The 25,337-nt window shown below is 40.3% G+C and overlaps 1 protein-coding gene across 3 annotated transcripts in view; it reads right to left on the bottom strand.

Moving 5' to 3' along the window:
• Window positions 1-5,636: 5,636 nt before the first annotated feature.
• tut4 (terminal uridylyl transferase 4) overlaps window positions 5,637-25,337 on the bottom strand; it is a 33,859-nt gene continuing 14,158 nt past the window's right edge. For all 3 annotated transcript variants that reach the window (XM_008281791.1, XM_008281790.1, XM_008281792.1), the window contains 20 exons: window positions 20,025-20,207; window positions 19,742-19,916; window positions 19,087-19,652; window positions 18,548-18,698; window positions 18,232-18,318; window positions 17,525-17,628; window positions 16,127-16,184; window positions 15,932-16,035; window positions 15,742-15,831; window positions 13,798-13,911; window positions 13,619-13,696; window positions 13,298-13,475; window positions 13,153-13,200; window positions 12,560-12,642; window positions 12,329-12,444; window positions 10,560-10,714; window positions 9,715-9,812; window positions 8,595-9,150; window positions 6,266-6,436; window positions 5,637-6,166 (listed from right to left, as the gene is read on the bottom strand). In XM_008281791.1, the coding sequence (XP_008280013.1) occupies window positions 6,078-6,166; window positions 6,266-6,436; window positions 8,595-9,150; window positions 9,715-9,812; window positions 10,560-10,714; window positions 12,329-12,444; window positions 12,560-12,642; window positions 13,153-13,200; window positions 13,298-13,475; window positions 13,619-13,696; window positions 13,798-13,911; window positions 15,742-15,831; window positions 15,932-16,035; window positions 16,127-16,184; window positions 17,525-17,628; window positions 18,232-18,318; window positions 18,548-18,698; window positions 19,087-19,652; window positions 19,742-19,916; window positions 20,025-20,207 (3,204 nt within the window). In that variant the 3' untranslated portion in view covers window positions 5,637-6,077. The remainder of the gene's footprint in view (window positions 6,167-6,265; window positions 6,437-8,594; window positions 9,151-9,714; window positions 9,813-10,559; window positions 10,715-12,328; window positions 12,445-12,559; window positions 12,643-13,152; window positions 13,201-13,297; window positions 13,476-13,618; window positions 13,697-13,797; window positions 13,912-15,741; window positions 15,832-15,931; window positions 16,036-16,126; window positions 16,185-17,524; window positions 17,629-18,231; window positions 18,319-18,547; window positions 18,699-19,086; window positions 19,653-19,741; window positions 19,917-20,024; window positions 20,208-25,337) is intronic.

Here is a 25,337-nt window from a genome sequence, read left to right as displayed (position 1 = left end):
ACATACTCAAATTCTGGAGCTAATAGAGCTGCAGAAGCAAGCCAAGATCAGAATGACTGACTTGGAAGGCCACGCAAGGAGGGAGAATGTCCAGATACATGGGGTGAAGGAGGGAGCGGCGGGAAGCGCTCAGTCAATGATCACTTTTGTCGAAAAACTCCTTAGGGAGAAGCTGGATTTACCTCATCACTTGAGCTGAAGATTGAGAGAGCCCACTGGGCTCTGGCCTCACGACCTCCCAAGGACCCCCCGCCTAAATCTATTGTGATAAAGTTACAAAGTGTCCGGAGTAAAGAAGATAGCGTGGCAGGAAAAGGGTTTCATGTACGAGAGGAGAAAGGTGTTTCTGGACAACAACTATGCGCCAGACATCCTGAGAAAACACAAAGAGTACACAGAGACGAAAAGGGCACTAAAAGACAAGAATATATGCTTCCGAGGGGGAGACACACATCCGCAATACGGCGCAGGAGGCAACGAAGGACATGATGACCGGAGGGTTTCAGGTGAAGGTCGTGAAGCCGGCTGAGAACTGGTCGGAGCAGATTAAACGGCTAATGTGGACGACGAGCCGACGAGACGAGTCTTTCAAGATCTATCACTCTAGAACGAGGCTGCCATCAGGGTTGCTCAGTGAGTCCTTTTCTTTTTGCCATTTTTCTGGAACTGCTGAGCTATTGGATAAATCCAAATGAAAATCTAACAGGCATAGATATGGGGGGGAGGGATACCAAAAATAGTCTTATTTGCAGATGATGTTTTCATATATTTATCAAGCCCAAATACGTCCTTCCCTGCACTTATGGGAACCCTTACAGATTATGGTATTATGTCTGGCTATAAAATAAATATACAAAAAAACTCAGATTATTACTTTCAACTATAGACCAGGCCAAGAGATCAGGGACAAATACGGGATCAACTGGGAAACAAACTCAATAAAATATTTGGGAGTTACTCTACCTCAAGATTTAGGACAATTAAAATCCATCAGTTACAATCCATTGATTAATAGAATTAAATCTGATATCAGCAGATGGAATTCAATACCCTATATGAGCATTATACAGAGAGTGGAGGTTAAAATAGATGTACTGCCGAGGCTTCTGCACCTGTTCCAAAGACTACCAGTGGAGGTGACAGATAATGAATACAGGGAGTGGGACAAAATGATTTCTAGATACATCTGGTGGATCAATGAAGCTTTGGTTTGAATTAATCACAAAAAATGACTTGAGAATACAAAGTACATTACTAAGATGGATTGGGTCCGATTCCGAATTCGCACAATTTCTACAATTCTACCATTTCATTTAGCAAAGTTCAAGTTCAAAGTTCAAAGATTTTATTGTCATTTTCACTGTGCATTTTCATACACAAGAGAACGAAATTTCATCTCTCAATCAGTGACTGCAGTGCAATAAAAACATCAATAAAACAGCATACATCATAATAAAATATAAGCATCATAATAAACTAATAAATAGTCATAAAATCAGATAAAATACAGTCCAGTCTCTCAAAGTGCATTAAGTCTCTTGACTTGACAGGTGACTAGCTGTCAAGGGTGTGTGTGGGTGTGTATGTGGGGATGGGGGACAGTCTATTAATAAGTCCTACAGCCTGGGGAAAGAAGCTATTCAACTTCCTGCTTGTTTTGCAGATAATACTGCTGTATCTCCTCCCTGATGGCAAAACAGAGAAGATGTGGTGGGAGGGGAGAGCAGGTTCATGATGATGGAGGTGGCTCAACTGATGCTGCGCTGCTAGTATAGCTCCATTCGGAAGGGGAGTGGGGCACCAATGATTTTGCTGGCTGTCTTGACCAGTCTGTTAAGCAGCTTTCTGTCCTTGGCGCTGCAGCACTCAAACCAGGTGGTGAAGCCATAGGTCAGGTTGCTTTCAACGGTGCACTTGTAGAATGTGGTGAGGTGTGTGGTGGGAAGGCCTGTTTTCCTGAGTCTGCGAAGTGAGTGGAGCCGCTGCTGAGCTTTTTGAGGACTGCCGAGTTGTTAGTGGTTGAAGTGGGGTATTCATCAGTGTGAACCTCCAAGTACTTCACACTGCTGACCTTCTTCACAGCAGTTCAGTTGATGAATAGTGGTGCGTGATCCTGTTTGCCAGCCCTCCTGAAATCTATAACAACCTCACTGGTCTTGTCCACATTGAGGAAGAGGTTATGGGAACTGCACCATGAACTCTGCTGTTTCACTTCTTCCTTGTATGCAGACTCGCTGTTGTCCTTACTGAGGCCCAGTACCGTTATGTCATCTGCAAACTTCAGGATGTGGTTGCTGCAGAATCTGGCAGTGCAGTCAAAGGTGAGCAGATTGAAGAGCAAAGGGCTCAGGACACAACCCTGCAGTGAGCCTGTGCTCACTCTGATGGTCTTTGATGTGTGGCTGCCCACCCTAACTGTCTGCTGTCGCTGAGTCAAAAAGTTGTAGACCCAGGTACAGATGCTGTTGTTAACCTTTAGCAGATTAAGCTTTTCCACTAGTTGCTGTGGTATGATGGTGTTGAAGGCACTGCTGAAGTCTATGAACAGAAGTCTCTTTTATCCAAAGCGACATACATCTGAGTCCGGATACAACACAATAAGGATCTAGTCTGGAGAAAAACAATCTAGATAAGTGTCATAGAACAAGTTTAAGTGTGTTGGGGCAATGATGCCAATAGCAGGCTGTGTGGGAGGTAATAGGATTTTTTTTGTTGTTTTGTTTTGTTTTTTTGTTTGCTTTCAGTCTGTCAAGTGCAAAGGTCTTCAGTAAAGAGCTGGGTCTTTAGTCTTTTCTTAAAGACTGAGAGGGAATCAACAGATTGAACAGAGTTTGGCAACTCATTCCACCATCAGGGAACCACAGAGGAGAAGAGTCTAGCAATCGACCTCGGGCCCTGTTGCGGTGTTTGTATCAGGCGGCTTTTGTTGGTCGAGTGTAGTGAGTGTAGACCTGAATGAGAGAGTTCAGGTAGGAGGGAGCTGTTCTCATTGTAGTTTTGTAAGCAAGTGTCAGAGTTTTGAATTTGATGCGGGCAGCAACTCGAAGCCAGTGAAGCGATCTGAACAGTGGGATGACGTGCTGTTTTTGGCTGGCTGAAAACCAGACATGCTGCTGCATTCTGGATCATCTGCAGAGGTTTGACCGTGGATGTGGGGAGGCCTGCCAGTAAGGAGTTGCAGTAGTCAATGCGTGATATTATGAGAGCTTGTACCAGGAGTTGTGCTGCATGGTCAGACAGGAAAGGTTTGATCTTCCTGATGTTGTACAGGGCGAATCAACACGACTGAGCAACAGAGGCTACATGAGTGTTTAAGGATAGTTGGTCATCAATCATGACACTGAAGTTTCTGGCAGATTTTGTGGGTTTGAGTTGGGTTGAATCAAGCTGGATGTTGATTTCTTGTTGTAGAGAGGGACTGGCTGGGATGACCAGGAGCTCAGTCTTAGAGGTTGAGTTGAAGGTCGTGTTTTTTCATCTGTGCCGAGATGTCTGCAAGGCATGATGAGATCCGGGCAGAGAACGTGTGGTCGTCTGGGGGGAATGGCAGGAAGAGCTGGGTATCATCAGCATTGCAATGGTATGAGAAACCATGGGTGTGGATTATTGCACCGAGTGAGGTTGTGTATATTGAGAAGCGAAGGGGACCAAGCACTGACCCTTGAGGAACCCCTGTGAATAGGTTGTGCGGTTCAGCACCAAATAGAATAGATAAGAATTTTGGAAATTGGGAAAGAAGACCTCCGATTCTCAGGGAGCTCCTAAGAAAGAAGATGATCAAATGTTTTCAAGATTTGTTTGAGCAAATTCCTCCAACGATTCAGGATCAGTACAGGTATTTGCAATTGAGGCATTTTCCAGAGTGGAAAATAATCCTTGTCCCGAAGTTAGGGATCCAACTTGCCGACTTTCCTTACCTGCCTTGTTCCAATGTGCCAGAGGCTGTTCACCTTGTTGGGAGGGAGGGAGTCAGCAGTCACTGAGATGTTCTTTTCAGCATATAAATCAAAACCCGGGAAAAGGCTAATTTTAAAATTATACAAGGAGATGAAAGACTTAAAGGGTAATGACACAGTGTATATAAAAGTGGGAGAGGGAGGCAAATGTGATTATGTCAGTAGATGATTGGAAAGAGATTAATGAACAGCAGTGGAGGACAACTTACTCCTTGTCTTGGAGAGAACACGGGTGGAAGAACATCATGAGATTCTTTAGAACTGCAGCACAGACCGTTTATCATGACACAAAGTGCTGGCGATTATGTGGAGCTGCTAAAGCAGACCACTTTCACGCATTCTGGAGTTGTCCCTCCATTCGCAGCTACTGGCAGGAGATTAAGAAGTGTATAGATAAAATACTGAAGGTAGACCTTCCACTTACATTTGAGGCACTATACCTGGAGAAACTGGACATAGATTTCAGAAGATTTGGGAACGAACATATTTATAAAATAATGATGATTGCAAGCAAGAAAGTGCTTACCAGAAAGTGAATGAAGAATGTGGTACCTAAGGTTGACGACTGGGTTGAGGTTATGCACAATATATATGTGATGGAAAAGTTAACTTTCCTTGTGAGACTGGAGGTGAACAAATTCAAAGAGATTTGTGAAAACTGGATGGAATATCTAAAACCAATTGGGTCAGATTTTATCTGAGATGTCCATCATGGGAATGGGGAAAAAAAACCTAGCTCACGGCTACAGAAGTTGAACTGTTCCCTTTATTTGTTTTACTTTACTTTTTTTCTTTTTTTCTTTTATCTTTTCAGTTTAACTGTGAGTCAGTAAATGACATTTATGTCCTGCACATGTTTATTTTTTTATTCAAAGAGAAAGTCTAAGGAAGAGTGTCATGTATTATTTCAAGAAACTGTTTGCAAGAGGAAAAAAGAGAGTCATTGTTTATCGGTTATATGCAGAATGTATGCTGAAATGTGTCAATAAAAAGAAAATAAAATTTTGTTTTTTTAAAAAGTCTTCTTCCATCAGCTGAAAAGCTCTTTCCTGACTCGAATGACTAGATTTTCCAACAAGACAATGCCCCTTGTCACACAGCAAGGTCAGTTAAAGCCTGGATGGAGAACCAGAACATTCCAACCATGCCTTGGTCTGCTCAATCACCAGATCTAGATCCAATTAAAACCTGTGGAAAATCTTCAAATGCAAAACAGAGAACCACAAGCTCAAAAACTAAGAAAATTTGTTTGAATTTGTGCAACAGGAATGGGCTGCTGTGTCAGCAGAACAATGTCAGAAGCTGGTGGAGAGCATGGCAAGACGCATGGCTGCAGTCATCAAAAACAATGGTTATGGAATCAAGTACTAACTCCTGTATATATCATGAGACTAAAACAGACAGAAAAGAAAATATGGAATGCCTAAAAGCACTGTTTTTGGCAGTCCAATGCCATAGCTATTGATGTAAGAACTAAAGTGATTTTGTTTATTATCCAGAAAACCATGGAAAATGGCTAGATATCAGCTCTTATGAGCTATTTTAGTTGTTATCATTATATTTGTCCAAGAAACTGAAGAAAACAAGGGTGATCTCATAATTTTTTCCATGACTGTGTATATAACTGCATGGTATCCAGGATCATTCATTGGCAAGATTAACTCACGTGACACAAAAAAGTTTTGTTTTTTTTCTTTATTTTTTTGTAGGCTTTTTTTATATTTGAGATTTTTCCCCTTACTTGCTATCCCTGCTTTTGGCACTACATACTTAGGGTGACACATTAGATTGTTTTTAAAACAAACATCTATTCAAAGCCTTCATTTTGTGGCAAGCAAAGTATGAATACAGCTAATAAAAATAAACGTTTACATTTTTCGTCCTTACTTTACACATAAAATAAAAACACTTTTTGGACCCCCTCAAAAATGGGGGTATTAAAATATTTGACATTTGTATCACAAATCAATGCAATGAGACAAAAAAATAAAACGTAAAAACTGTACAAAAATGATAAAATTCATTTTAAAAATTTTTCTTGTGATCAAATGATGCAAAGAGTACATAGTTTTGCTGTGTTATGTTACTGACCATAAACCTAATTAAAAAGGAGAAGCATGATTACTTCTTCTGCTGGATGAAATTCAGATTGACTTGATGCCGGACATGGGGGACCAGTGGGAAACTGGGATTTGGATGCACCACAGAACCTACAGAACGACAAAATTATCAAAACAAAAAGTCAGTCAGTTCAAATGGACAACTTACCCTATCCCTAGTAATTAAAACCCCTCTTTGTCATATCTGACCTTGGGCCACAAAGGGTTTTCCTGGCTGGTAGCCCCCGTTGCCCTGCTGAATGAAGTTCTGGGGCATCCTGTAGGGCCACGATGGAGACAGGGTGTACTGGGGTGTTTTATTGTGCTCCCATAACAGAGAGCCTTGGCTCACACCTACAAACTGGGCCGGGTGACCTGACTCTGTAGACAGAGCACAAACATATATTCAGTGACTCATAAAATTTGAGGTCTGAAAAAAATCTAGCTTTAAAACTCTGGTTCAGTTTTGTCAACTACTATCGCATCTTCTGTGGTTTAAAAAGGATTACCATTATATTACTATTAGTCTAGCTTTGCTAGCCCATTCTGTACAACATAATGGTCTGGTTGCACCACACTATCTTTCTGCTATGGGGTAAACCCTCTGGCTTGTTTGTATTTCTTCAAACTAATCCCAGTCGTCATGGTAGACAGCTGAAGAAAGGACAAAGCCGACTGAAATGAGTGGTAGCTTATATGTGAAACCTACATCTGTTGAGTCAGATTTAAGTAACACCAGTTCCCTAAGCAGGATTGGTCTGACCAGTTGTCTTGGAACTGTAGATTTTCACAGTTTTGAGCACTCAAAAGATGCCTTGTGCATACTGACTCAAAACATCTAAAGTTCATTCTTGACCTGTAAAATACAGTTGTTAGTTTTTTGTTAGTTGTTGGTTTTCTCTGGAAAAGATTCAATGAGCACTATAATCTGGACTCAGAATTATCTTGATATTCCAAAAACATTAGCCTACATACAGTACCACTCAAAAGTTTTGATACACCTTCTCATTCAAAGGCTTTTATTTCTTTGAATTATTTTCTATATTGTAGATTAATACTAAAGACATCAAACAATAAAACAACACATATGGAATTATGCAGTAAACAAAGTGTTTAACAAACCAAAATATGTGTTATATTTTAGATTATTTTGAGCAGCACTCTTGACATTTTCTCAATCAGCTTCATGAGGTAGTTTCCTGGAATGGTTTTGAATTAACAGGTGTGCTTTGTCAAGAGTCAATTTGTGGAATTACTTGCCTTCCTAATGTGTTTGAGACCATCAGTGGTGTTGTGCAGAGGTAGGGTTAGTGCACAGTGGACAGCCCTATTTAACTACTGTTGTAATCCATAGTATGGTTAGAACCACTCAACTCAGTGAAGAGAAATGACAGTCCATTACTTGTAGACACAAAGATCAGTTGATGAACTCTGAATGTATCCTTAAGTGTAGTTGCAAAAACCATCAAATGCTATAATAACAATGGCTCTCATGAGGACTACATCAGGAAAGGAAGACCAAGAGCTACCTCTGCTGCAGAGGATAAGTTCAATAGAGTTACCAGCCTCAGAAACCACAAATTAAGAGCACCTCAGATTACAGCCCACATCAATTCTTCACAGAGTTCAAGTAGCAGACAAAACTCAACCTCAGCTGTTCAGAGGAGACTGTGTGAATCAGGCCTTCATGGTCAAACTGCTGCAAAGAAGCCACGACTGAGAATAAACAAGAAGAAGAGATTTTTGGTTCCAACTGCTGTGTCTCTTTGAGACACTGAGAAGGTGAGCAGAGAAGAAGGTGTGATGGTGTCGGGGTACTTTGCTGGTGATACTGTTGGTGATTTGTTCAAAATTGAAGGCACACTTAACCGGCATGGCTACCACAGCATTCTGCAGCACCATGCCATCCCATCTGGTTTGCGTTTACTGGGACCATCATTTGTTTTTCAACAAGACAATGACCCCAAACGCACCACCAGGCTATGTAAGGGATATTTGACCAAGAAGGAAAGTGATCTGACATAGAAACCAGGTCAGATGGCCACAATCACCTGACCTAAACCCAATTGAGATGGTTTGGGATGAGTTGGACCACAGAGTGAAGGAAAAGCAGCCAATAAGTGCTCAGTATCTCTGGGAAGTCTTTCAAGTCTGTTGTAAAACCATTCCAGGAGACTATGTCCTGAAGCTGATTAAGAGAATGCCAAGAGTGTGCAAAGCTGTCATTAAGGCAGACGGTGGCTACTTCGAAGAATCTAAAATATAAAACATTATGATTTAACACTTTTTTGTTTACTACATAATTCCATATGTGTTCTTTCATAGTTTTGATGTCTTCAGTATCAATCTACAATGTAGAAATAATTAAATTAAATAAAAAACATTGAATGAGAAGGTGTGTCCAAACTTCTGACTGGTACTGTATAAATTACTAACTCCAACAAGTGGAACCAGTTTAAAGTTGCTCTGTAAGATATAGAAAGATACAGATAAAATCACACACAGACAGACGTGCCACCAAAGTTCAGCCAGTGAGTACCTGGTTTGACTACAGTGCCATTGCCCAAGAGTGACCCAGGTTGTGCCAAGTGGTTGTGCCAGTGCCCTTCCCGTCCTGGCCCACTGATGCCCAGCTGTCTCCCTGCCGGCTGGGCGAAGATGATGCTGGGATCATTCAGATTCATGGGGCTGGGGTTGCCCCCTGAGCCTGTGGGACTCCCATTTCCCGATGCTGAATGCAGGGCAAATTTCAGGCCAGGCGGGGAGGGGGCAGTGGGAGAGGACGTACTAAGGACTGGTCCATGGATGGGCCAGGAGGTGGAGGGGATGTGCACCGGGTGATGAGGCTGCCCTTGGGACTGGTGTGACTGATGCTGGTGAGAGGGAAGAATTCCCAGTGCAGTGAGCGCTCCTGGATGATACTGGCCTGGATGGGAGGTCGGAAAACTAAAAAGAGACAATGGGACCTGGGGGTGAGCAGGCTGCTTTTGGGGACCAGCAGAACCGGTCTTACTGTGGGAGGGCTGAGGGGAACTGGAGGAACTCTGGTGACCAGTGGGCTGCGGGGAGTAGGGCGGAGTCTGCCGACTATCTGACTATTGAGAAGAAAGACAGTGTTAGAAATATAACAATCACACAATAGTCATTTTTTTATTTATTCAAACATTCCACAAACATTTTGCAGCCTTAACACAGGATTTAGGGTGCAGTTCACCCAAATTAATTATCCTTTTTTAATTTACTGAAATTTCAAGATGTAATTGTTAATTTGTTTTATAGGGCCTATCAAGGACTCTTATGACAAAACTTCTTGCCAACAGGACTAATTCAACTTTAAGACCTTAATTAGATAAAATAATGAATCTGAGAATTAAACAACAATAATAAAGCCATCCCAAATGAGTTTGTTTACAAGGACTATGAAAAAACAGTTCCAGTAGGAATTGTTCAGATGTCTGTGGAGTAGTTAGGACAGTGTCTCTGTGAAGATGTGCTCCTGTTTGAAATAAGCCCACCAAACAAATGTCCATTCACCTCCCTTGTACTGGGACGGAGACAGTGAGTTATTTGAAAACCTGAACAAATAGATGCAAATGATCTTTTACATTTATTTTGTATTATAGATGAAATGACCTATAATGTCTAGCCATTGTACTTACACATTCAGAGGGCTGTCTGGTCCTTAAAGGACAGTCTGCAGCTGCCTGGGGAATGGGGATGGACTGGGAGTTCACGATAGTTCGTACCATGTGAGGAGCTGTGGAGGAATAAGAATGTATTTAAGTTTTTTTATTGTCCGTTTAATTCTGACCCTCACCTGCTGGGAGTATCAGGTGTGTTCTATTTTGTATTTGCACATCAGAACCTATTTTGACATTTATGACAAAGGTTTTTAATTTGAATTTCATTTGAGACCTAGAAATGAACCAAAAAAAAACACAAAACATTTTACTGTAAAGCAGCGGTCCCCAACCACCGGGCCGCGGACCGGTACCGGGCCACAGGTCATTTGGTACCAGGTCGCACAGAAAGAATAAGAACATTTTATTGGTTTATTTTTATTTTCAGGAGTCTGCAGGGTGTTTTATTATGAAAAATAACAAGCTAGTCTTCCTGTCACTTCTGTCTGTGCTTGTTTCCTGCACTTGACTGTCAGTTTTTATGTCCAGCCGCAAAACGAAGCTGTCGGTCAAAAACAAACGTCTCAAGAGAACTTCTTTGGAAAGTAGGAGAGACTCGATACCGAGACAGAAGAAAAACTAAACACATATTAAGCAAAAAAAAAGTAATTTTATTTATTTACGAAACGTTTTAATAGAAAAAAAACAATTATTTTTTGTTATGTGCACAATGACCGGTCCGTAGAAAAATTTCTTGCTTAAAACCAGTCAGAGGTGCAAAAAAGGTTGAAGACCGCTGCTGTAAAGTATTAACTTCTTTGGTAATATATGACCAAACTGTTACTGTTACAAAGTTTTACCTCTTAAGATGACTTTTTGCTTACCAGGTGCTCCAGGGGGCCTCTGTTTGAGGTGGCGGTACTCAGGACAGTCTCTCCGTACATGGCCCATGTCCCCACACTGGAAACAACGCCTGTCCTTTGGCTCCCGCTCCTCCTCCTTGATGTCCTCATCTTTGTCGTTTTCTTTCTTCTTTATCCTGGCAACAAAAAATTAAAAATGTCAGGATACAAAAAGCAGAAATTTATACATCCGATAGATTCAGTGGAGATATAAGTGAATATAATTACAATTAATTAGCCACAAATATTTCAGAAAGATTACATTTAAAAAAAAAAAAAAGAAAAGAAAAGCAGAAAGTAGCAATAAACATAAATACACCTATGATCACTGACACACAAGTGAGAAAACCAAAACTTTCTCAGTTTTGGACCTATGAGCCATGAAACACACGTGTTTCAGAGCCAATTCATGTCCCAAAGTTACTGATCCAACTTGCCAACTTCCCTTACCTGCTTGTTCCAACGTGCCGGAGGCTGTTCACCTTGGCCGTGAAACACATGTTGTGTGGGTGTTGATATGACAATATTTACACATGGGAAAAAATCGCTAGAGAAGCCATAGTACCACTAATCATAGTTGCAGTGGCCGTCCCGCCATCTCCGTGACACCACAGACAGTATGCTACTTGCACAATATAGTGCTGAAAAACAGATGGGCAGGTGCTTCAAACTTGGCAAAGTGGTTATCAGTGGAAATCTGATTTTCAAAGACAGCTCAGACAGTATAAAGGACAGTGCATAACTTAAACCTCTGTATAAAAGAAGACAGCCCTTGCTTGCTGTTTGGCACTAAAGTGCAAGATTTACCTGTGTTAAAGAGCATGAAAAAAAGTTTGATGAATGCTGAGAGCACATTCTTTGGTCACATGAGATCAGGAGGAATAAGTTTGGCTCAGATGGGGTCCAGTGTGTTTGGTGTGAAACTGGCCAGGACCACTACAGGGAATGCTTCATCATGACAGTAAAGCACAAAAGCAGGAGTGTCATGATATGGGGCTACATAAGTACAAATGGTGTTGAGGAGATGAGATTTATAGATATCACCACAAATCTCTTCAGAAGGTTGTGCAACACTTGCATCATCTATGCCAGGACGATTCAGTCCATCATCAAAAATAAAGGTGGAATACAAGCAACTGAAAAAAAATTAAGATTTGAACCTCAGGAATTTTCACATTATCAGCAAATACCCTACTGTAATGCAGAAATAATGTAATTACTGTAAAGTGATGCAATTTTGGGTCAAAACACTGGCTTCAGCAAGCATTAGCATGAAATCACTGTCATCCATGCCATAAAAATGTAACCACATAAAAAAGCATGTTTAAAAAATAACACCTAACAGCTTGACCTAAATATGTTAGCCTACCTTTATCTGTGCTACATCAACTGGAGCTTGAGGAAGAATAATTATCAAGTAGTTGCTGGTTCTCTGGTCTCTTTAGTATTTTCCTTCTGCAGCACTTTTGTCTTTGTACAGTGTCACCTGCTTTCTGTCCCTACATTGTTGTGAGACAGTTGGGCATTCCATTTGTACCTTTCTTAAGGTATCGCGAATATTCATCAGCCTTTTTTTTTCCATGTGTCTACTTTTAAAAGTTAGTACCACCACAAACTTCTACCAGTCACTGCAGATTGAAAGTGAACACACTCGTATGTTGGAGAGTTCAACTGGGAAGCTGCCAGCCAGCAGTTGTCTTTTAATTCTAACACAATGAGAAAAATATTTATATGAATGAAGAGAGAACAACCTGCGTCTCTTTGGACAGTCCTTCATGTAATGTCCGATCTTCCCGCAGATTCTGCAGCACCTGTCATTAGGCGCCAACTCGCCGTCTGTTAAAACCTTTGAGTCAAAGAAGTAGTCCTGCAACAGAACAGCACATATTTTAAAAAGAAGCAGTTTCCTTTGAAAAGCAGTGTTAATATTTTAAACATTTGATCATTTTATATTTGTGTATGGAGGCTGAGTTATGACGCACCACTTCAGTGCCAGGGATGGGATAGAAGGGAGTTCCAAACAACTTTCTCCCATTTATAAAGGCTTTCATGATGAAGTTTGTCACTGGAGGAGGCAGAAGATGCAGCATGAGGGATAGAACATTTTCAGAGTTTTACAAACAAGTATTCAGCATCAAGAAAAAAAAAAGATTTAAGTGTGACAAGCCTTGCATGAACTTTAAATTCATTCACCAATGATAAAGATGCTTAAACCATACATGAAATAAGCAACAAAATCATCTTTGGAACATCATGGCTTCTGGTAAATAAAAGTAAAAACATGCTACTAAAAAGAATTAATAACAGACATGAGATAACATGAGAGACAATAAAAGTCGTGTTGCTATAAAGGTGTACAGCACAAGGCAACACAAACAAAGACAAAGCCCTCAGGTCAGTATCAACATGGCAAATTTGTTCATTTGCCAAAATGATGTTGTGATTTTATAAAACATTGTACAAATTTGATGTGAGAGATATGTCACTGATGCCTTTAGAAAAATTAAGTAAAAAAATTTTTTATTTTTTTTTTAATTTGATAACAATTTAAAGTAAAGTCGACAAAACCACTTACTTTTACGAGAAACTCCAGCACCAAGATTATGATTCAAATCAAAGGGATCTGAAAAAAAGAACATGAGTGAGTAGAAGGTAAGACCCTGGCTGTAACTCTGAGAAGCCGATAAAGGCATAAGGGACAAGCAGATACATGTGAGCACCTTCAATAGCGATGCATTTACTGGTCCACTGTTTTTCAAAGGTGGTGAGGCGTTTCCTTTGGCGGATGCTGATGACATGCTCTTTGAAATCAAATTCTTCAGTGTAAAAGCGCAAGAGTCCCAACCACAGCTCTCCTACTGACTCTGTGTTCGACCGTTGGTCTGAGAGGCGACGACACTGTTCAGACAGAAGACACAAAAAAACAGATCTACTTTAATCTGAATAGAACAAGGGAAATGAGAGTAGAAACAGCAGCCAAATGAACTAACCCAAAGAAGTACAGAAGTGGGTTTCTGTACAGTCATTTGAATTTAACTCACCAGATCTTCAAGGTCATCAAAAAAGAAAGCATTCCAGCCATCTACCATCCGCTGGGGAACAGTCTTACCATCAAAGATCTAAAAAGAAATATGGAGCATTTTATTTTATTTTTTGAAGACTAAACACACCTTAATGTTTGAGGCATAACTCATATCTGTCATTAAACAGTAGTAGGTACCTCCTGCAGGACAGGAATTACTGGAGGCTGTCTCTGCTGCAGAAAGTAAATCACCATCAGGATGTAAGCATAAGATGAGAGGCTTCCTCTGGATGCATCCCCAATGTCACAGCGCTGTGAGCACACAGGAAGGTTGATTACATGTAGAGATGACATTGTACTAATTCAGTGCATTCAAGAGCTACTCAGAAATCTTCTATTTAGTGCGCAGTCAATGAGATATAATGAGATATAATTGGGAAGAAATGTCATTTAGAAAAAGTTGTTCTAATGTTCAAACTTAGCCTTGGTAGTGTGGATATCAGCCAACACTTCACATCAACACAACCGCTATTTTTTATTTTTTATTTTTAGGGCCAATGCCGATTTTTGGTAATCAAGCAAGGCTGATAACCAATATTTGGAGTCAATATACATCAAATGTAATGTGTAATGCTTTCACAGCATGTGATAGCAGAGAATCTGTTATTCATAACCAGGCTTCTTCATCAATAAGGGGGACGATAACTGAATATGTAAAATAGCAGTGAGCACTGTTTATGTAGGATTGACTGAGATTCATCAGTTTGTCTCCTGCAGTTATGTCTGCTGTGCTTTTCTATTTTCTTAATCTTCAACAGCTCTATCCCTTTTAATGCACACTAAGGTCCATACCTTAAAGCATTATTAATTGTTTTCCAGACTTTGTTTCAGGACAATTTGTGGCTGCTATTTAAATGAGTCGTTAACATAGCCTTAGCCAGTGTGAGAGTAGCTCATTTCCTGGTGGCAATGGCTTATGTTTCTTGTTCAGTTTTGCAGTCACTGCTTGAGAGAAATTTCTGAGACCACAGAGAGAGGTGGCTGCATCAGACCTGAAGTAGAGCATTTATCAATAATCAGTCCATCCCTAATATGTGGCATAAATTTTGTCATCCACCAAAGTCTGTGAGGCTTCCACATGGACCCCTCTGCAGTCAGCATACAACCCAAAATTTGGGGCAGGGGCAGAATTGTTTTCTTCATTAAAAAACAACTGACTTTTCAATAAATGCTAACTGCGAGCACTGCCCACACCATTGAGTATGACTTCAAACGTTGTGTCTCGTTATACTATACTAATATATATCCTAAATGTACGATGTTTTACCAATGATAATGATGCTAAGTGTAGGGTGACCTGTCCAGTGCGTGCCCTGGCTTCACCCGAAGTCGGCTGGGATAGACTCCAGCCGCCGCCGCCGGTTAAACTAAAATGTTGTTAGCAATACAATCACAAACATGATGGTACTAAATAGAGACGGCTGCTAAATATCAATGTAACTATTGTATAATGGACAAAAGCTACCCAGAAAAGAGACCGACATGTCATCTGCTAGCATTGGTCCATTGTGTTTTTATCAAGTCCAAAGTCAGAGTTTCTCAAAAACAATAAAACTAAGTGAGTTTACGAATGTCTTTAGAAATAGTTGGTACAACCCTGTTAGATAGAATACGTAAATGTTTTTTGATGTCAGAAGAGTGTAGATGCTGGATTTTTCTAGAAAGAGCTTGAAATTGTCAATTAAATTCAGTCAGATCAATCAATGTACACAACATGACACCAGTTCACACGTGTCACCAGGCACTGTGCACTTTAAATGTATGTGTATCTGCTGCTACATCACCTCATTGATGCTGCTACATGTAAATAGACAATATGCAAGTTTCTGTCTCTTTTTGTTTTCGTATCTATTTATATTATTGCTTTGTTCTTTTTATGTCTGTATTGATATTCTTTATTATGTCTACGGGAGTGTGCAAACAGGACAGTTTCATTGCAGTGTTAAACTGCTGTTTTTTAGGCTGCACATATGATAATAAATGTCTATCTAGATGTACAAATAGTTTTTTTTAAAAATGCAATATACTTTAAAAAAGCAATCAATCAGGGTTTACTGTCTCTGTTTACGAACTTTTACATACCTTTGCAAAAACCTTCATTGTGTATCCCAGGAATTGCACACGTGGATCCAGAGCTGCATACGTTGCCAGCATCCTGGTGTTGTGTTGCGCCTATAAAGATTCATCCATTCCAATAAATTCACAAAATCTAGTCTAAGTACTTTATACATCAATGGATTAAGGATCTGATATAAGGGCCTCATTCACTCACCAGAGTGTTATACAGGCTAATGTCCCCCTCCAAACCACTCTGTCTGTGTTCAAACTTCACGATAGGCACTTTAGCTGTGGTGATAGGCAAGATGTTCCTCAAACCTGGGACAATGGGACAATAGGAGATCACAACCAGTGCTGGACACACACTGGTGTCACAAAGTTTTAAAGAGACAGTAAAACCGCAACCTACCTGTATGCTTTTTTAGCACTTTTGCAAGGCCTTCAATGATCTCTTTGCAGTTCAGTTTCTGTTCAGAGGGATAAAAATGAACATTAAAAGCAGATATATACATAGCTCACTCTCTCACTCTCTCTCTCTCTCTCTCTCTCTCTCTCTCTCTCTCTCTCTCTATATATATATATATATATATATATATATATATAGATAGATAGATAGATACATATCACACACACACACACACACACACACACAGTGCTGATCAAATTTATTAGACAACGAGAAAATAAATATTTTCGACATCTTTCAAAAACTAAAGATGGCAAAAAAAAAAGAAACAACTAGAATCCTGCACACACAACAGTAAAAAAAAACAACAACTTAATATTATAATAATAATATATATTCCTGGCAAATCTGGGGCGTTTCTGTATGTTTGCAGTCCTCAATGATGGCTTCTTATCAGCTATTCTTCCCTTTAAGCCTTGTTCCATCAGTCGTCTGCTTATGGTCATTCTGGAGACTTTCTGAGACTCTGATCAAGAAGCATTCATCTCTGCCTGAAGATCAGCAGTGGTCTTCCTACTGTGTCTAGTACTTTAAATCTTGTGGTGTCTAACATCTGCTTTAGTCAACTTTCGTTTCCTGCCTCTTTCTTGACGCTTGTTGTAAGTACCAGTCTCGGCAGTTGACTCCAAAGCATACTTGACCACACTGTGAGAAGTCTTTATGTTTTTCCCTTTTTGTCTCAGAGACCATCCGGCATCATGAAGTGCTGTAATGTGGACTCTTTCACATTGAGTGAGCTCTTGACATTTTACCACTTTGAACAGAAATGAAGAATTTCAAACTGAATTCACCTTTTCATACCCAGATTTGAGCTGGCTCACTGGGCTTCTCTGAGAAGTCAGAAATTAATCAAGCATAACATTCGACCACTAAAACTATTTTTCTGTTCAGGAATGGAAGTAAATAATTACAATTTGACATCTTCATCAAGAAATAATAATGTGCTTTACGATTTTTTCCGTTTTTTTGTAAAACAGTAAATTTGAAAATTCTTGGATGACAATAATAATTATATTTCAGCATTAAAAAGAGAATTTCAGTTGAAGAGCTTCAACACACTGGTGTAGTAACCATTACAGAAACAGAAAAAAAAATTGGGGGTAATCACCAATGATGCTAATTTAGGGCAGTTGTGGTATAAACCATACATTAGGTAGTGTTCTAATAAAGTTGTTAAGCACTGTATGTTGTGAATTGGTGCTATATAAATGAAATTGAACTGAATTGAATCACTATCCCCATCTCTGACCCATTTGATAATTCAGTGATGTTACACACACACACACACACACACACACACACACATCAAAATCTCTGTGTGAGAGTGTTTCATCTGCCAACCTCTGCAGTCTCATGACCTTCCAAAGTCATGCAGATATCAAGGTCACTGTCACGGAAGCCAAAACCATTTTTGGAAGACCCAAACAAGCAAAGCTGAGCTTTATCTGTGGATTAAAAAACAGGGAGAAATATCAATGTCTATCATTTCAATACGTAAATGCTGTCAAACAAGATTCAGGGAATAAGTTCTTAAAGGTCTTGTTACTGAGTTTTTCTTTAAAATGTACTGTTCTCATGGTCCAATTTATTCATTATCATCAACTATACCAATTCTACCCATAATCATGATGTTAAATTATTAACAGCACAACAATCACTGCAAATGTTCCACAATACGCTTTCCAGGCAAGATATTACATCCAATCAACTGATGAAAGGCTTTTAATTTTAAATGTAGGGAATAAGGATTCAATTTACATCATCAGTGAACAACAAAATAAAATAAGGGAACAGGAAGAAATATCTGAGCAGGAATATTACACATAACAGTAAGCATTATACATCAACTTACATTAAGGGGAAAATGTTTACTATGACTGGGTAAATGACACCCCAACTAACAAAACTGGTATAAAAAGGTTTTTAAATAAATGTTTTTGTTCTGCCACTGGCTAAAATCATTTTGGGAAGAGTCAAAGAAATCCTCTAAGCAGGAAAATCCCTTCTGAGAAGTTTTTAAAAAATTAATAAATTTATCTAAAGCTCACCGTTGTACTCCTTCCTTATAAACCTCTCCAGGCTTGCAAGGATCTGCTCCCTCTTCTGCTGCTCAGCATGTGTAGGCGACAACTCATCTACAAATAGCAGAACACAAATGTAGTCACAGGAAGCTGCAAAGATCAGTCTATTAATTGATTAGTCAAGCAAGACAAAATTAATCAGGAGCGTTTGATTATGCCTTAGTCATTTAAGTCATTTTATCAATCAAAATCCACACATTGTACAGCTATCGGTCATTGCTGGCCTCCATTTTTGTAAATTGTATATTGCACGTATATATGTACTGCGTTACTGGCCACATACAGTAGCACAATTTGCAGAGCCCATCAAGAATGTCTCTGAAGCGTTCGTTCATTGGAGGCAGAGGCTTCAGCTCAATCTTCTTAAAGTCTTCAGGACACTCGTCCTTCAGGTGACCATCTCGTTTGCAGATGCTGCACACAACAGTTGGAGGCTGAAACAAAAAAGTCCACGTATTAAAATTAGACATGACAATCTGATTGCGGGACATCATTATGCTGTCTACCAAACACTAACTCCAAAGTATCACGATTCAACACTCATGCATCAATAAGAACCCTTCCTAAGTTCAAACATCTCACTAAAATAACATGAAGCCATCAGGACTGACAGGCAACATGAGCTTTTCTGCTTTTATAGCCTTAATATAGAAGAAGCATCAACAATGTGTTTTTTTGTTCTGTCTACAGAGGCCTACTACAAACAACTTGGAAGCTATAGAAAAATGATTACATACAAGATTTTGATATTTTAAGCTGGCTCTACTACTAACTATGAAAAAACAACATATATAGTAGGTGAATGGTGTTCATTATAATTACCTTCCCACCAGTGAAAATCATCTTATCAAACACATAGTGCAAATCATCTGATGTAACAGGCTCATCCTTCTCTGAAACACTGGTTTCTTCCTCCTCATGCTCATGCTCTTCCTCTTCCTCCTGCTCCTCCTCCTCCCCTTCCTTGTCACTGTCCAGCAGGCCATTGGGGGAGATGGAAAGCTTGGTCCCCTCACTGAGAACCATGTCCAAGAGGGTGGCATCTAATGTCTTCTCTTTGCATTTTCTGGACGGATCTGAGCCATCCTCATCATCGCTGTCACACTCCTCATTCTCCTTAAATCCACAGTGCCCTCTCTGAGCGCCCTGACTGCTTTCACCTTTCCTATCATTCTCTTCCATATTTACAAATGCAGTTTCTTTCTTCTCGACCCTCTCTGGCTTTGCACCCTGCCCCCCTGCTTTCACATTTCTCTGATGTGCTCCAGAGCCCCTTTTTTGGGGGCAAGCAAAGTATTTATAAGCTGTACGGAAACGCTCCTGGATGTACTCAAACACCATTTGGCTGTTCAAGCTCCGTGCAACATTTCTCTTCAAGGCAAAAGGATCTAGAAAAATGATAAAAAAGAAACACAATGTGAATTCTTGGTATTTCTCTAGACATGTAAGATGAGTTTCAAACAGAGTGGTTTCTTGCCTTCAATAGCGAGCCTGCGACGAGGCCAGTTTTTCACTTCTCTAGAAAGGAGCTCCTTCAAGCGGATGCTAATGATGTACTCTTCAAGAGCAAACTCCAATGTGTAGAAATGCAAGAGTTCCAACCATAACTGGCCCAGAGACACACCTTTACCAAGGTCCAAGGTTAGGCGGGTCTTAAAGGGACAATAACAAAGGTTTGCTGGTGGTGGCAAAGTAAGAATGTCAACACTACCTCCAGTAAATAGTTTTACAATTTGACTGTGAGCTAAAGTACAACTCACCAATCCCTCTGAATAGCGAGCATCATCAGGTTTATTCTGCTCCGGTTTGGGTCTGCCTTCTCCTCTGGCGTCGTTTCGGTTCTCCGTGGAGCTTGGAGGTCTGTGCTCCCATCGGACAAACATGTCCAAAGCAATTCCAGCGAGATGATATTCGTCCACATGTTTCACATCAAAGCCTTCAATCTGAAAGAGTAGAATGAAGCCAAATTTAACACAGAGGAAAACCAGCAGTAAGTAAAAACGTGAGTGTTCGGTTTCTTCAAAAGGCAGTTTACTCCACAGCTGTCTTGGCAGACAACTTTTTCGCATTAATATCATGCTGTTAGTACAGGACACTCTGTGTAGTCACTCTGTTGCTGCTTCTGTGGCTGGCTGTATCAGCGTTTAGTTTGACAAGTAAAATGATACTATATTTAATAACCATAAAAAAGAAGAATAACCAGTATAACAAAAGTTCCTCGTCCAACAACTTTGCAATTAAAGGGTAACCATCTTAAACACTAACAGGACACCACGCACCTCACCTATTTTCTGCCTAGCCCACTTTGCTGTTTTGGACCAAAGCTCCGAGTTCTGTTTTAACGGATAAATGATCTTCATCACTGCATCTTTCACTTTTCTCAATTATTAAAACTACACCAAAAGCAAAAAGAAATAAACAGTTATAGGTTACCTGCAAGAATAGGGGAATGGCTATTTGTTCTTGCTGCCATAAAAAAAAAAAAAAGATCAACGATCAAAGATTTGGGTAGCACTTTCCAAATGGGAAAGGCCATGTCTGCCTGTTAAAAACAAATGACCTTCACAAAGTGTGAATTTCAGGATACAACTTCAATGTGAACAAACATTTTTCTCTGAAGATGTATTGCACCACCATACCATGACCCTATGTGCACTTTGCAACATCCCACATCCGGTTTAACCAGCTAAATGCCAGAATAATGACAAAGAGGGAGAATTTTTTATTATTTTCTTCACTCAGAAGTTTACATACAGAAAAAGAAGCTTTATTGTCATTGTGCACAAAATACAACAAAATTTTGTTTATCATCTTTGCAGCAGCTAATATGGTCACAGTCTAAGAAAAAAAAAGTTAAAAGGTGATATAAATAATAAAATAGCAATAAAATAAATACTCTATTAAAAGTACAAAAGGGCATTTGTTAGAATGAGTCCCTAAACTGGGAGTGTCATGGTTTCTGCAGGAGTCGCTTCACAGCCATGAGGAAAAAGCTGTGTTTTAGTCTGTTGGTACGGGCTCTGATGACTCAAAGTCTGCCAGATGGGAGGGTTGTTAATAGAGTGTCCTGGGGTGGATGGAGCTTGTTCCTCCTCAGCGTTCTGAGAAAAAAGAGACGCTGCTGGGCCTTTTTGACAATGTGGGTGGTGTTCACGGTCCAGCCCAGATCTGCTGAGATGTGCAGTCTGAGAAACTTAAAGTTCATGACCTGCTCCACTTCTTCCCCACTGATGCGGTGGTTGTCGCTGCACCAGGCCGCCAGTGGTTGGACCCCCTCCTTGTATGGTGCCTTGTTGTTGTTGCTGCTCAACCCCACGATGGTTGTGTTGTCTGCAAATTTGATAAGGGTGTTGGAGCTGTTGATGGATGTACAGTGTGTGAAGGTCTGGACTCAGGACACAGCCCTGAGGAACACCTGTGCTGACATGCTGGGATCTGCTAGTTAGATAGAGGGGGTTCCAAGTTGCAGTGTGTACAGTTTGTCGATCAGTTGGCTGGGGCTGATGGAGTTAAAAGCAGAGCTGAAGTCAACGAACAGCATCCTGATGTATGTGTTGGGGCTTTCAATGTGGCTAACAGCAGTATGTAGGGCAATGGAGATGGTGTCATCTGTAGATCTGTTTGACCTGTAGGTGAACTGATGTTGATCAAAGCCTGGTGGAATATGAGCCTTGACATGATGTAACACCAGTCTCTCCATACATTTCATGATCATCGGTGTCAGGGCCCCAGGCCGGAAATCATTCAACCCTGTGATGGCAGACTATTTGGGCACAGGGATTATGGTGGCAGTTTTCAGGCAGGTGGGGACTGTGCTTTGCTGAATACTGCAGCAAGCTGACGAGCACATGATTTCAGCACCCTCTCTGGTACTCCATCGGGTCGATGCAACGCAGGACTCGCAGTACCTGGTGTTGTTGGAAGGTGGGGGGCTGGTCATGCTCTGATGGTGTCAACTGTGTGTCCTCTGCCTGTCTGCTGTCCTCTTAAAGCCTTTTTCTCCCGCTTTGGTAGAGAAGTATCCGTGGGGGAGGAGGTATTGTGGTGTTGTTTGTGGTCTGTAATGTTCTGGATGCCTTTCCACATGGAGTGGAGGTTGCTGTCTTTGAAATTGGCCTCTATCTGGTGTCTGTACTTTGCTCTGGCGACCTTGGTGCCTCTGTTCAGATCTGCTCTAGTACGGTAAACATACTTTTCTTGTACAGTAAGACTACTATGCTTTTTAACTATTTGGGAAAGCCCAAATGATGCTGTCATGGCCTAGAAGCTTTTGATAGGTTTACTGACAACATTTGAGTTAATTGGGCACACCTGTGGATATATTTTAAGGCACACCTCAAACATACTGCTTCTGTTGTGACAACATGGGAAAATCTAAAGAAATCAGCCAAGATGTCAGGAAGAGTATTGTGGACCTCCACAAGTCTGGTTCATCCTGGGTACAATTTCCAAATTCCTGAAGGTTCTACGTTCATATGTTCAAACAACAATATGCAGGTATAAACACCATGTTCAGCTATCGTAACACTCAGGAAGGAGACGGGTTCTGTGTCCCAGAGATGAAGTGTTTTGGTGCGAAATGTGCGTATCAACCCCAGAACAGAAGTAAAAGACCTTTTGAAGATGCTGGCTGTACTGCCGCGTGAGATTAGTAGGTTAGCAGGTATGTTGAGTTTAAAGTCAGAGTTTTCAGTGTCATGAAGGTGGCTCTCTTTTTACCTGGCTTGATCTTCAAGATAACTTGTGCTGTGGAGCTAACCTGGTCTGGAGCAGGTTATGTTCAGAGTTTCTGATTTCAATCAGCTGGAAAGAGTGTCTCCCTTAAACCAGATTGTTTCCTGACTTATTTATGAGCGATGCAGATTCTCTGCTTAATGTGTTTTATCTGTAAACATGCTAAGTTGTGTTACGAATATCACTCAATGAAGCCCTGTAGTTACAGTATCACACACTGTAAATATATTGCCATGGGAACCAGACATGCATTTAGTTGGCAACGCAGAAATCACATAAATATGTTTTAATGTTTGGCTCTGACTTTCTGTGAAGTCCGTTTACTCTGCTGGTACTGCAGCAGATAAATCACAGATGAGAATATGGATTATTCTGCTGGTATTTATTACAGAGAACATTTAATCAATAACATTAATTTAACTTTGATTTGGCCAAAAATGTGTGATTTCCTGCATTATGGGACAGTGTCAGACCTAAATGCACTTCAATACAAGATCATGTTTAAATATATGAAGTTTAACCTTAACGTGCAGCTGACAGTTGGAAATAATAAGCTGTATCGATAAAATATTACATATTAACACATTTACAGTTTTGTACCAGCATTCCTATCTTGCACCACTTGCAGTAGTGATGCTTTCTACAGTCATATTTTTAAAAATATATATATTCCTCATTGTTCTCCATTAAAACAACGTCTTGACTGAAGCAGCTGCACACGATTGTTTCATTTTGTGCAGAAGAAGAGTCACGTGACAAGTTAAATCCCCCTTTCATGTGAACACGCACAAAGCCGGAAGCAGAAAGTTCGAGTTGACTAAGAAAGTTGATAACCACCTTCATGACACGCGTAGACTCTGGCTGAGGCTGTAGTTCTGTCAAGCAGGCTTACACAAAGAAAGCCTGGCTTTGTCAAACTTGTGTCGTAGTATACCCTGTTGAAAATCTGCAAGAAGAGCTGAAAAGGTGTGTGCAAACAAGGTGGCCAACAAACTTGACTCAGTTCCACCAGTTCTGTCAGGAGGAATGGGCCAAAATTCTTTGAAACTGTTGTGAGAAGCTTGTGGAAGGAAACCCAAAACGCTTGACCCAAGTTATACAATGTAAAAGCAATGCTACCAAATACGAAGGAAATGTATGTAAATTTCTGACTTTGAAGAAAGTAACAAAAATCAATCTCTAAAAAAATTCTCTCTCATTATTCTGGCATTTAGCAAACAGAAATAATTTTGGTAATCCTAACTGACCTAAAACAGGAGAAGAAAAAGACATTTCTTTACTGGCAGAAATTAATTATGGCCCCGTACTAACAAAAACTAAAGAAGATATTAGAAGATGGAACTCAATTTCCTTTCTCAGTTTGAGTCACAGAATTGACAGTGTGAAAATGAACATTCTCCCACGATATTTATTTTTGTTTCAAGCACTCCCAGTGGAAATCTTGCAGAAAGAACTTTCAGAGATTGATAGACTCATTTCCAGATTTATTTGGCAAGTTAGAAGACACAGGGTCAAATATAAAACACTCCAGCTCTCAAAAGCGGAGGGAGGCATGGCCTTACCATACTTCAAAGGATATTTTCATGCAGCTCAGATCAAGCCGCTTATCAATATGTGTTCCCCAAAATTCCATGCCAGATGGAAAGACATAGAACTCTCAATAATGAAGGATCCTCCAATCCAAGCAGTTCTAGCTCATACAAATTTAGATAAACATATTAAGAAGGTTCAAAACCCGTGGATTAGAACTCAGTTAAAAATATGGGGAAAAGTGAAAGAAGAATACCAGCTGGACGATAAAATGCAAATATTACAATGGTGTGCTTTTGATCCTGGGTTTGGGCGTAATCTCATAGACAGAACATTTAAACACTGGATTCCAAGGGGTGTGACTACTTTTTATTCACTTACACAAAACGGAACGATGAAAGATTTTGATAGTTTAAAGACTGATTACCAGCTGAGTAATTCAGACTTCTTTAGATATCCACAGTTGCGGAACTATTTATTTAATTATTTTTTATTTATTTATTTACTAAATATTGCCACTAAAACAGACATTGATGACCCAATATTAATTAAAGCCGCAAGTGGCATTTGACGGGTCCTCGCCCTACGCTTGTCGATGTCGTGCACGTCAGGGTGTGGCGCAAACGTGCTCCAGGCGGGACTCTGATCCAGCGTGTCAACTTTGAGGCAGATCGGAGCACTTGCGGCCCAAGGACACAACCACCATGACACAGTTTACAGGGCGGAATCAAACCGCCAACCTTCCGATCATTGACCAACCTGCTCTACCACCTGAGCCAAAGCAGCCACGTAAAGCTTCCGGAAACTTC

The sequence above is a fragment of the Stegastes partitus genome, unplaced genomic scaffold, assembly GCF_000690725.1.
Source record: "Stegastes partitus isolate 25-593 unplaced genomic scaffold, Stegastes_partitus-1.0.2 Scaffold245, whole genome shotgun sequence".
Classification (NCBI taxonomy): Eukaryota; Metazoa; Chordata; class Actinopteri; family Pomacentridae; genus Stegastes; species Stegastes partitus.
This window is presented reverse-complemented; position numbering and strand designations above follow the sequence as displayed.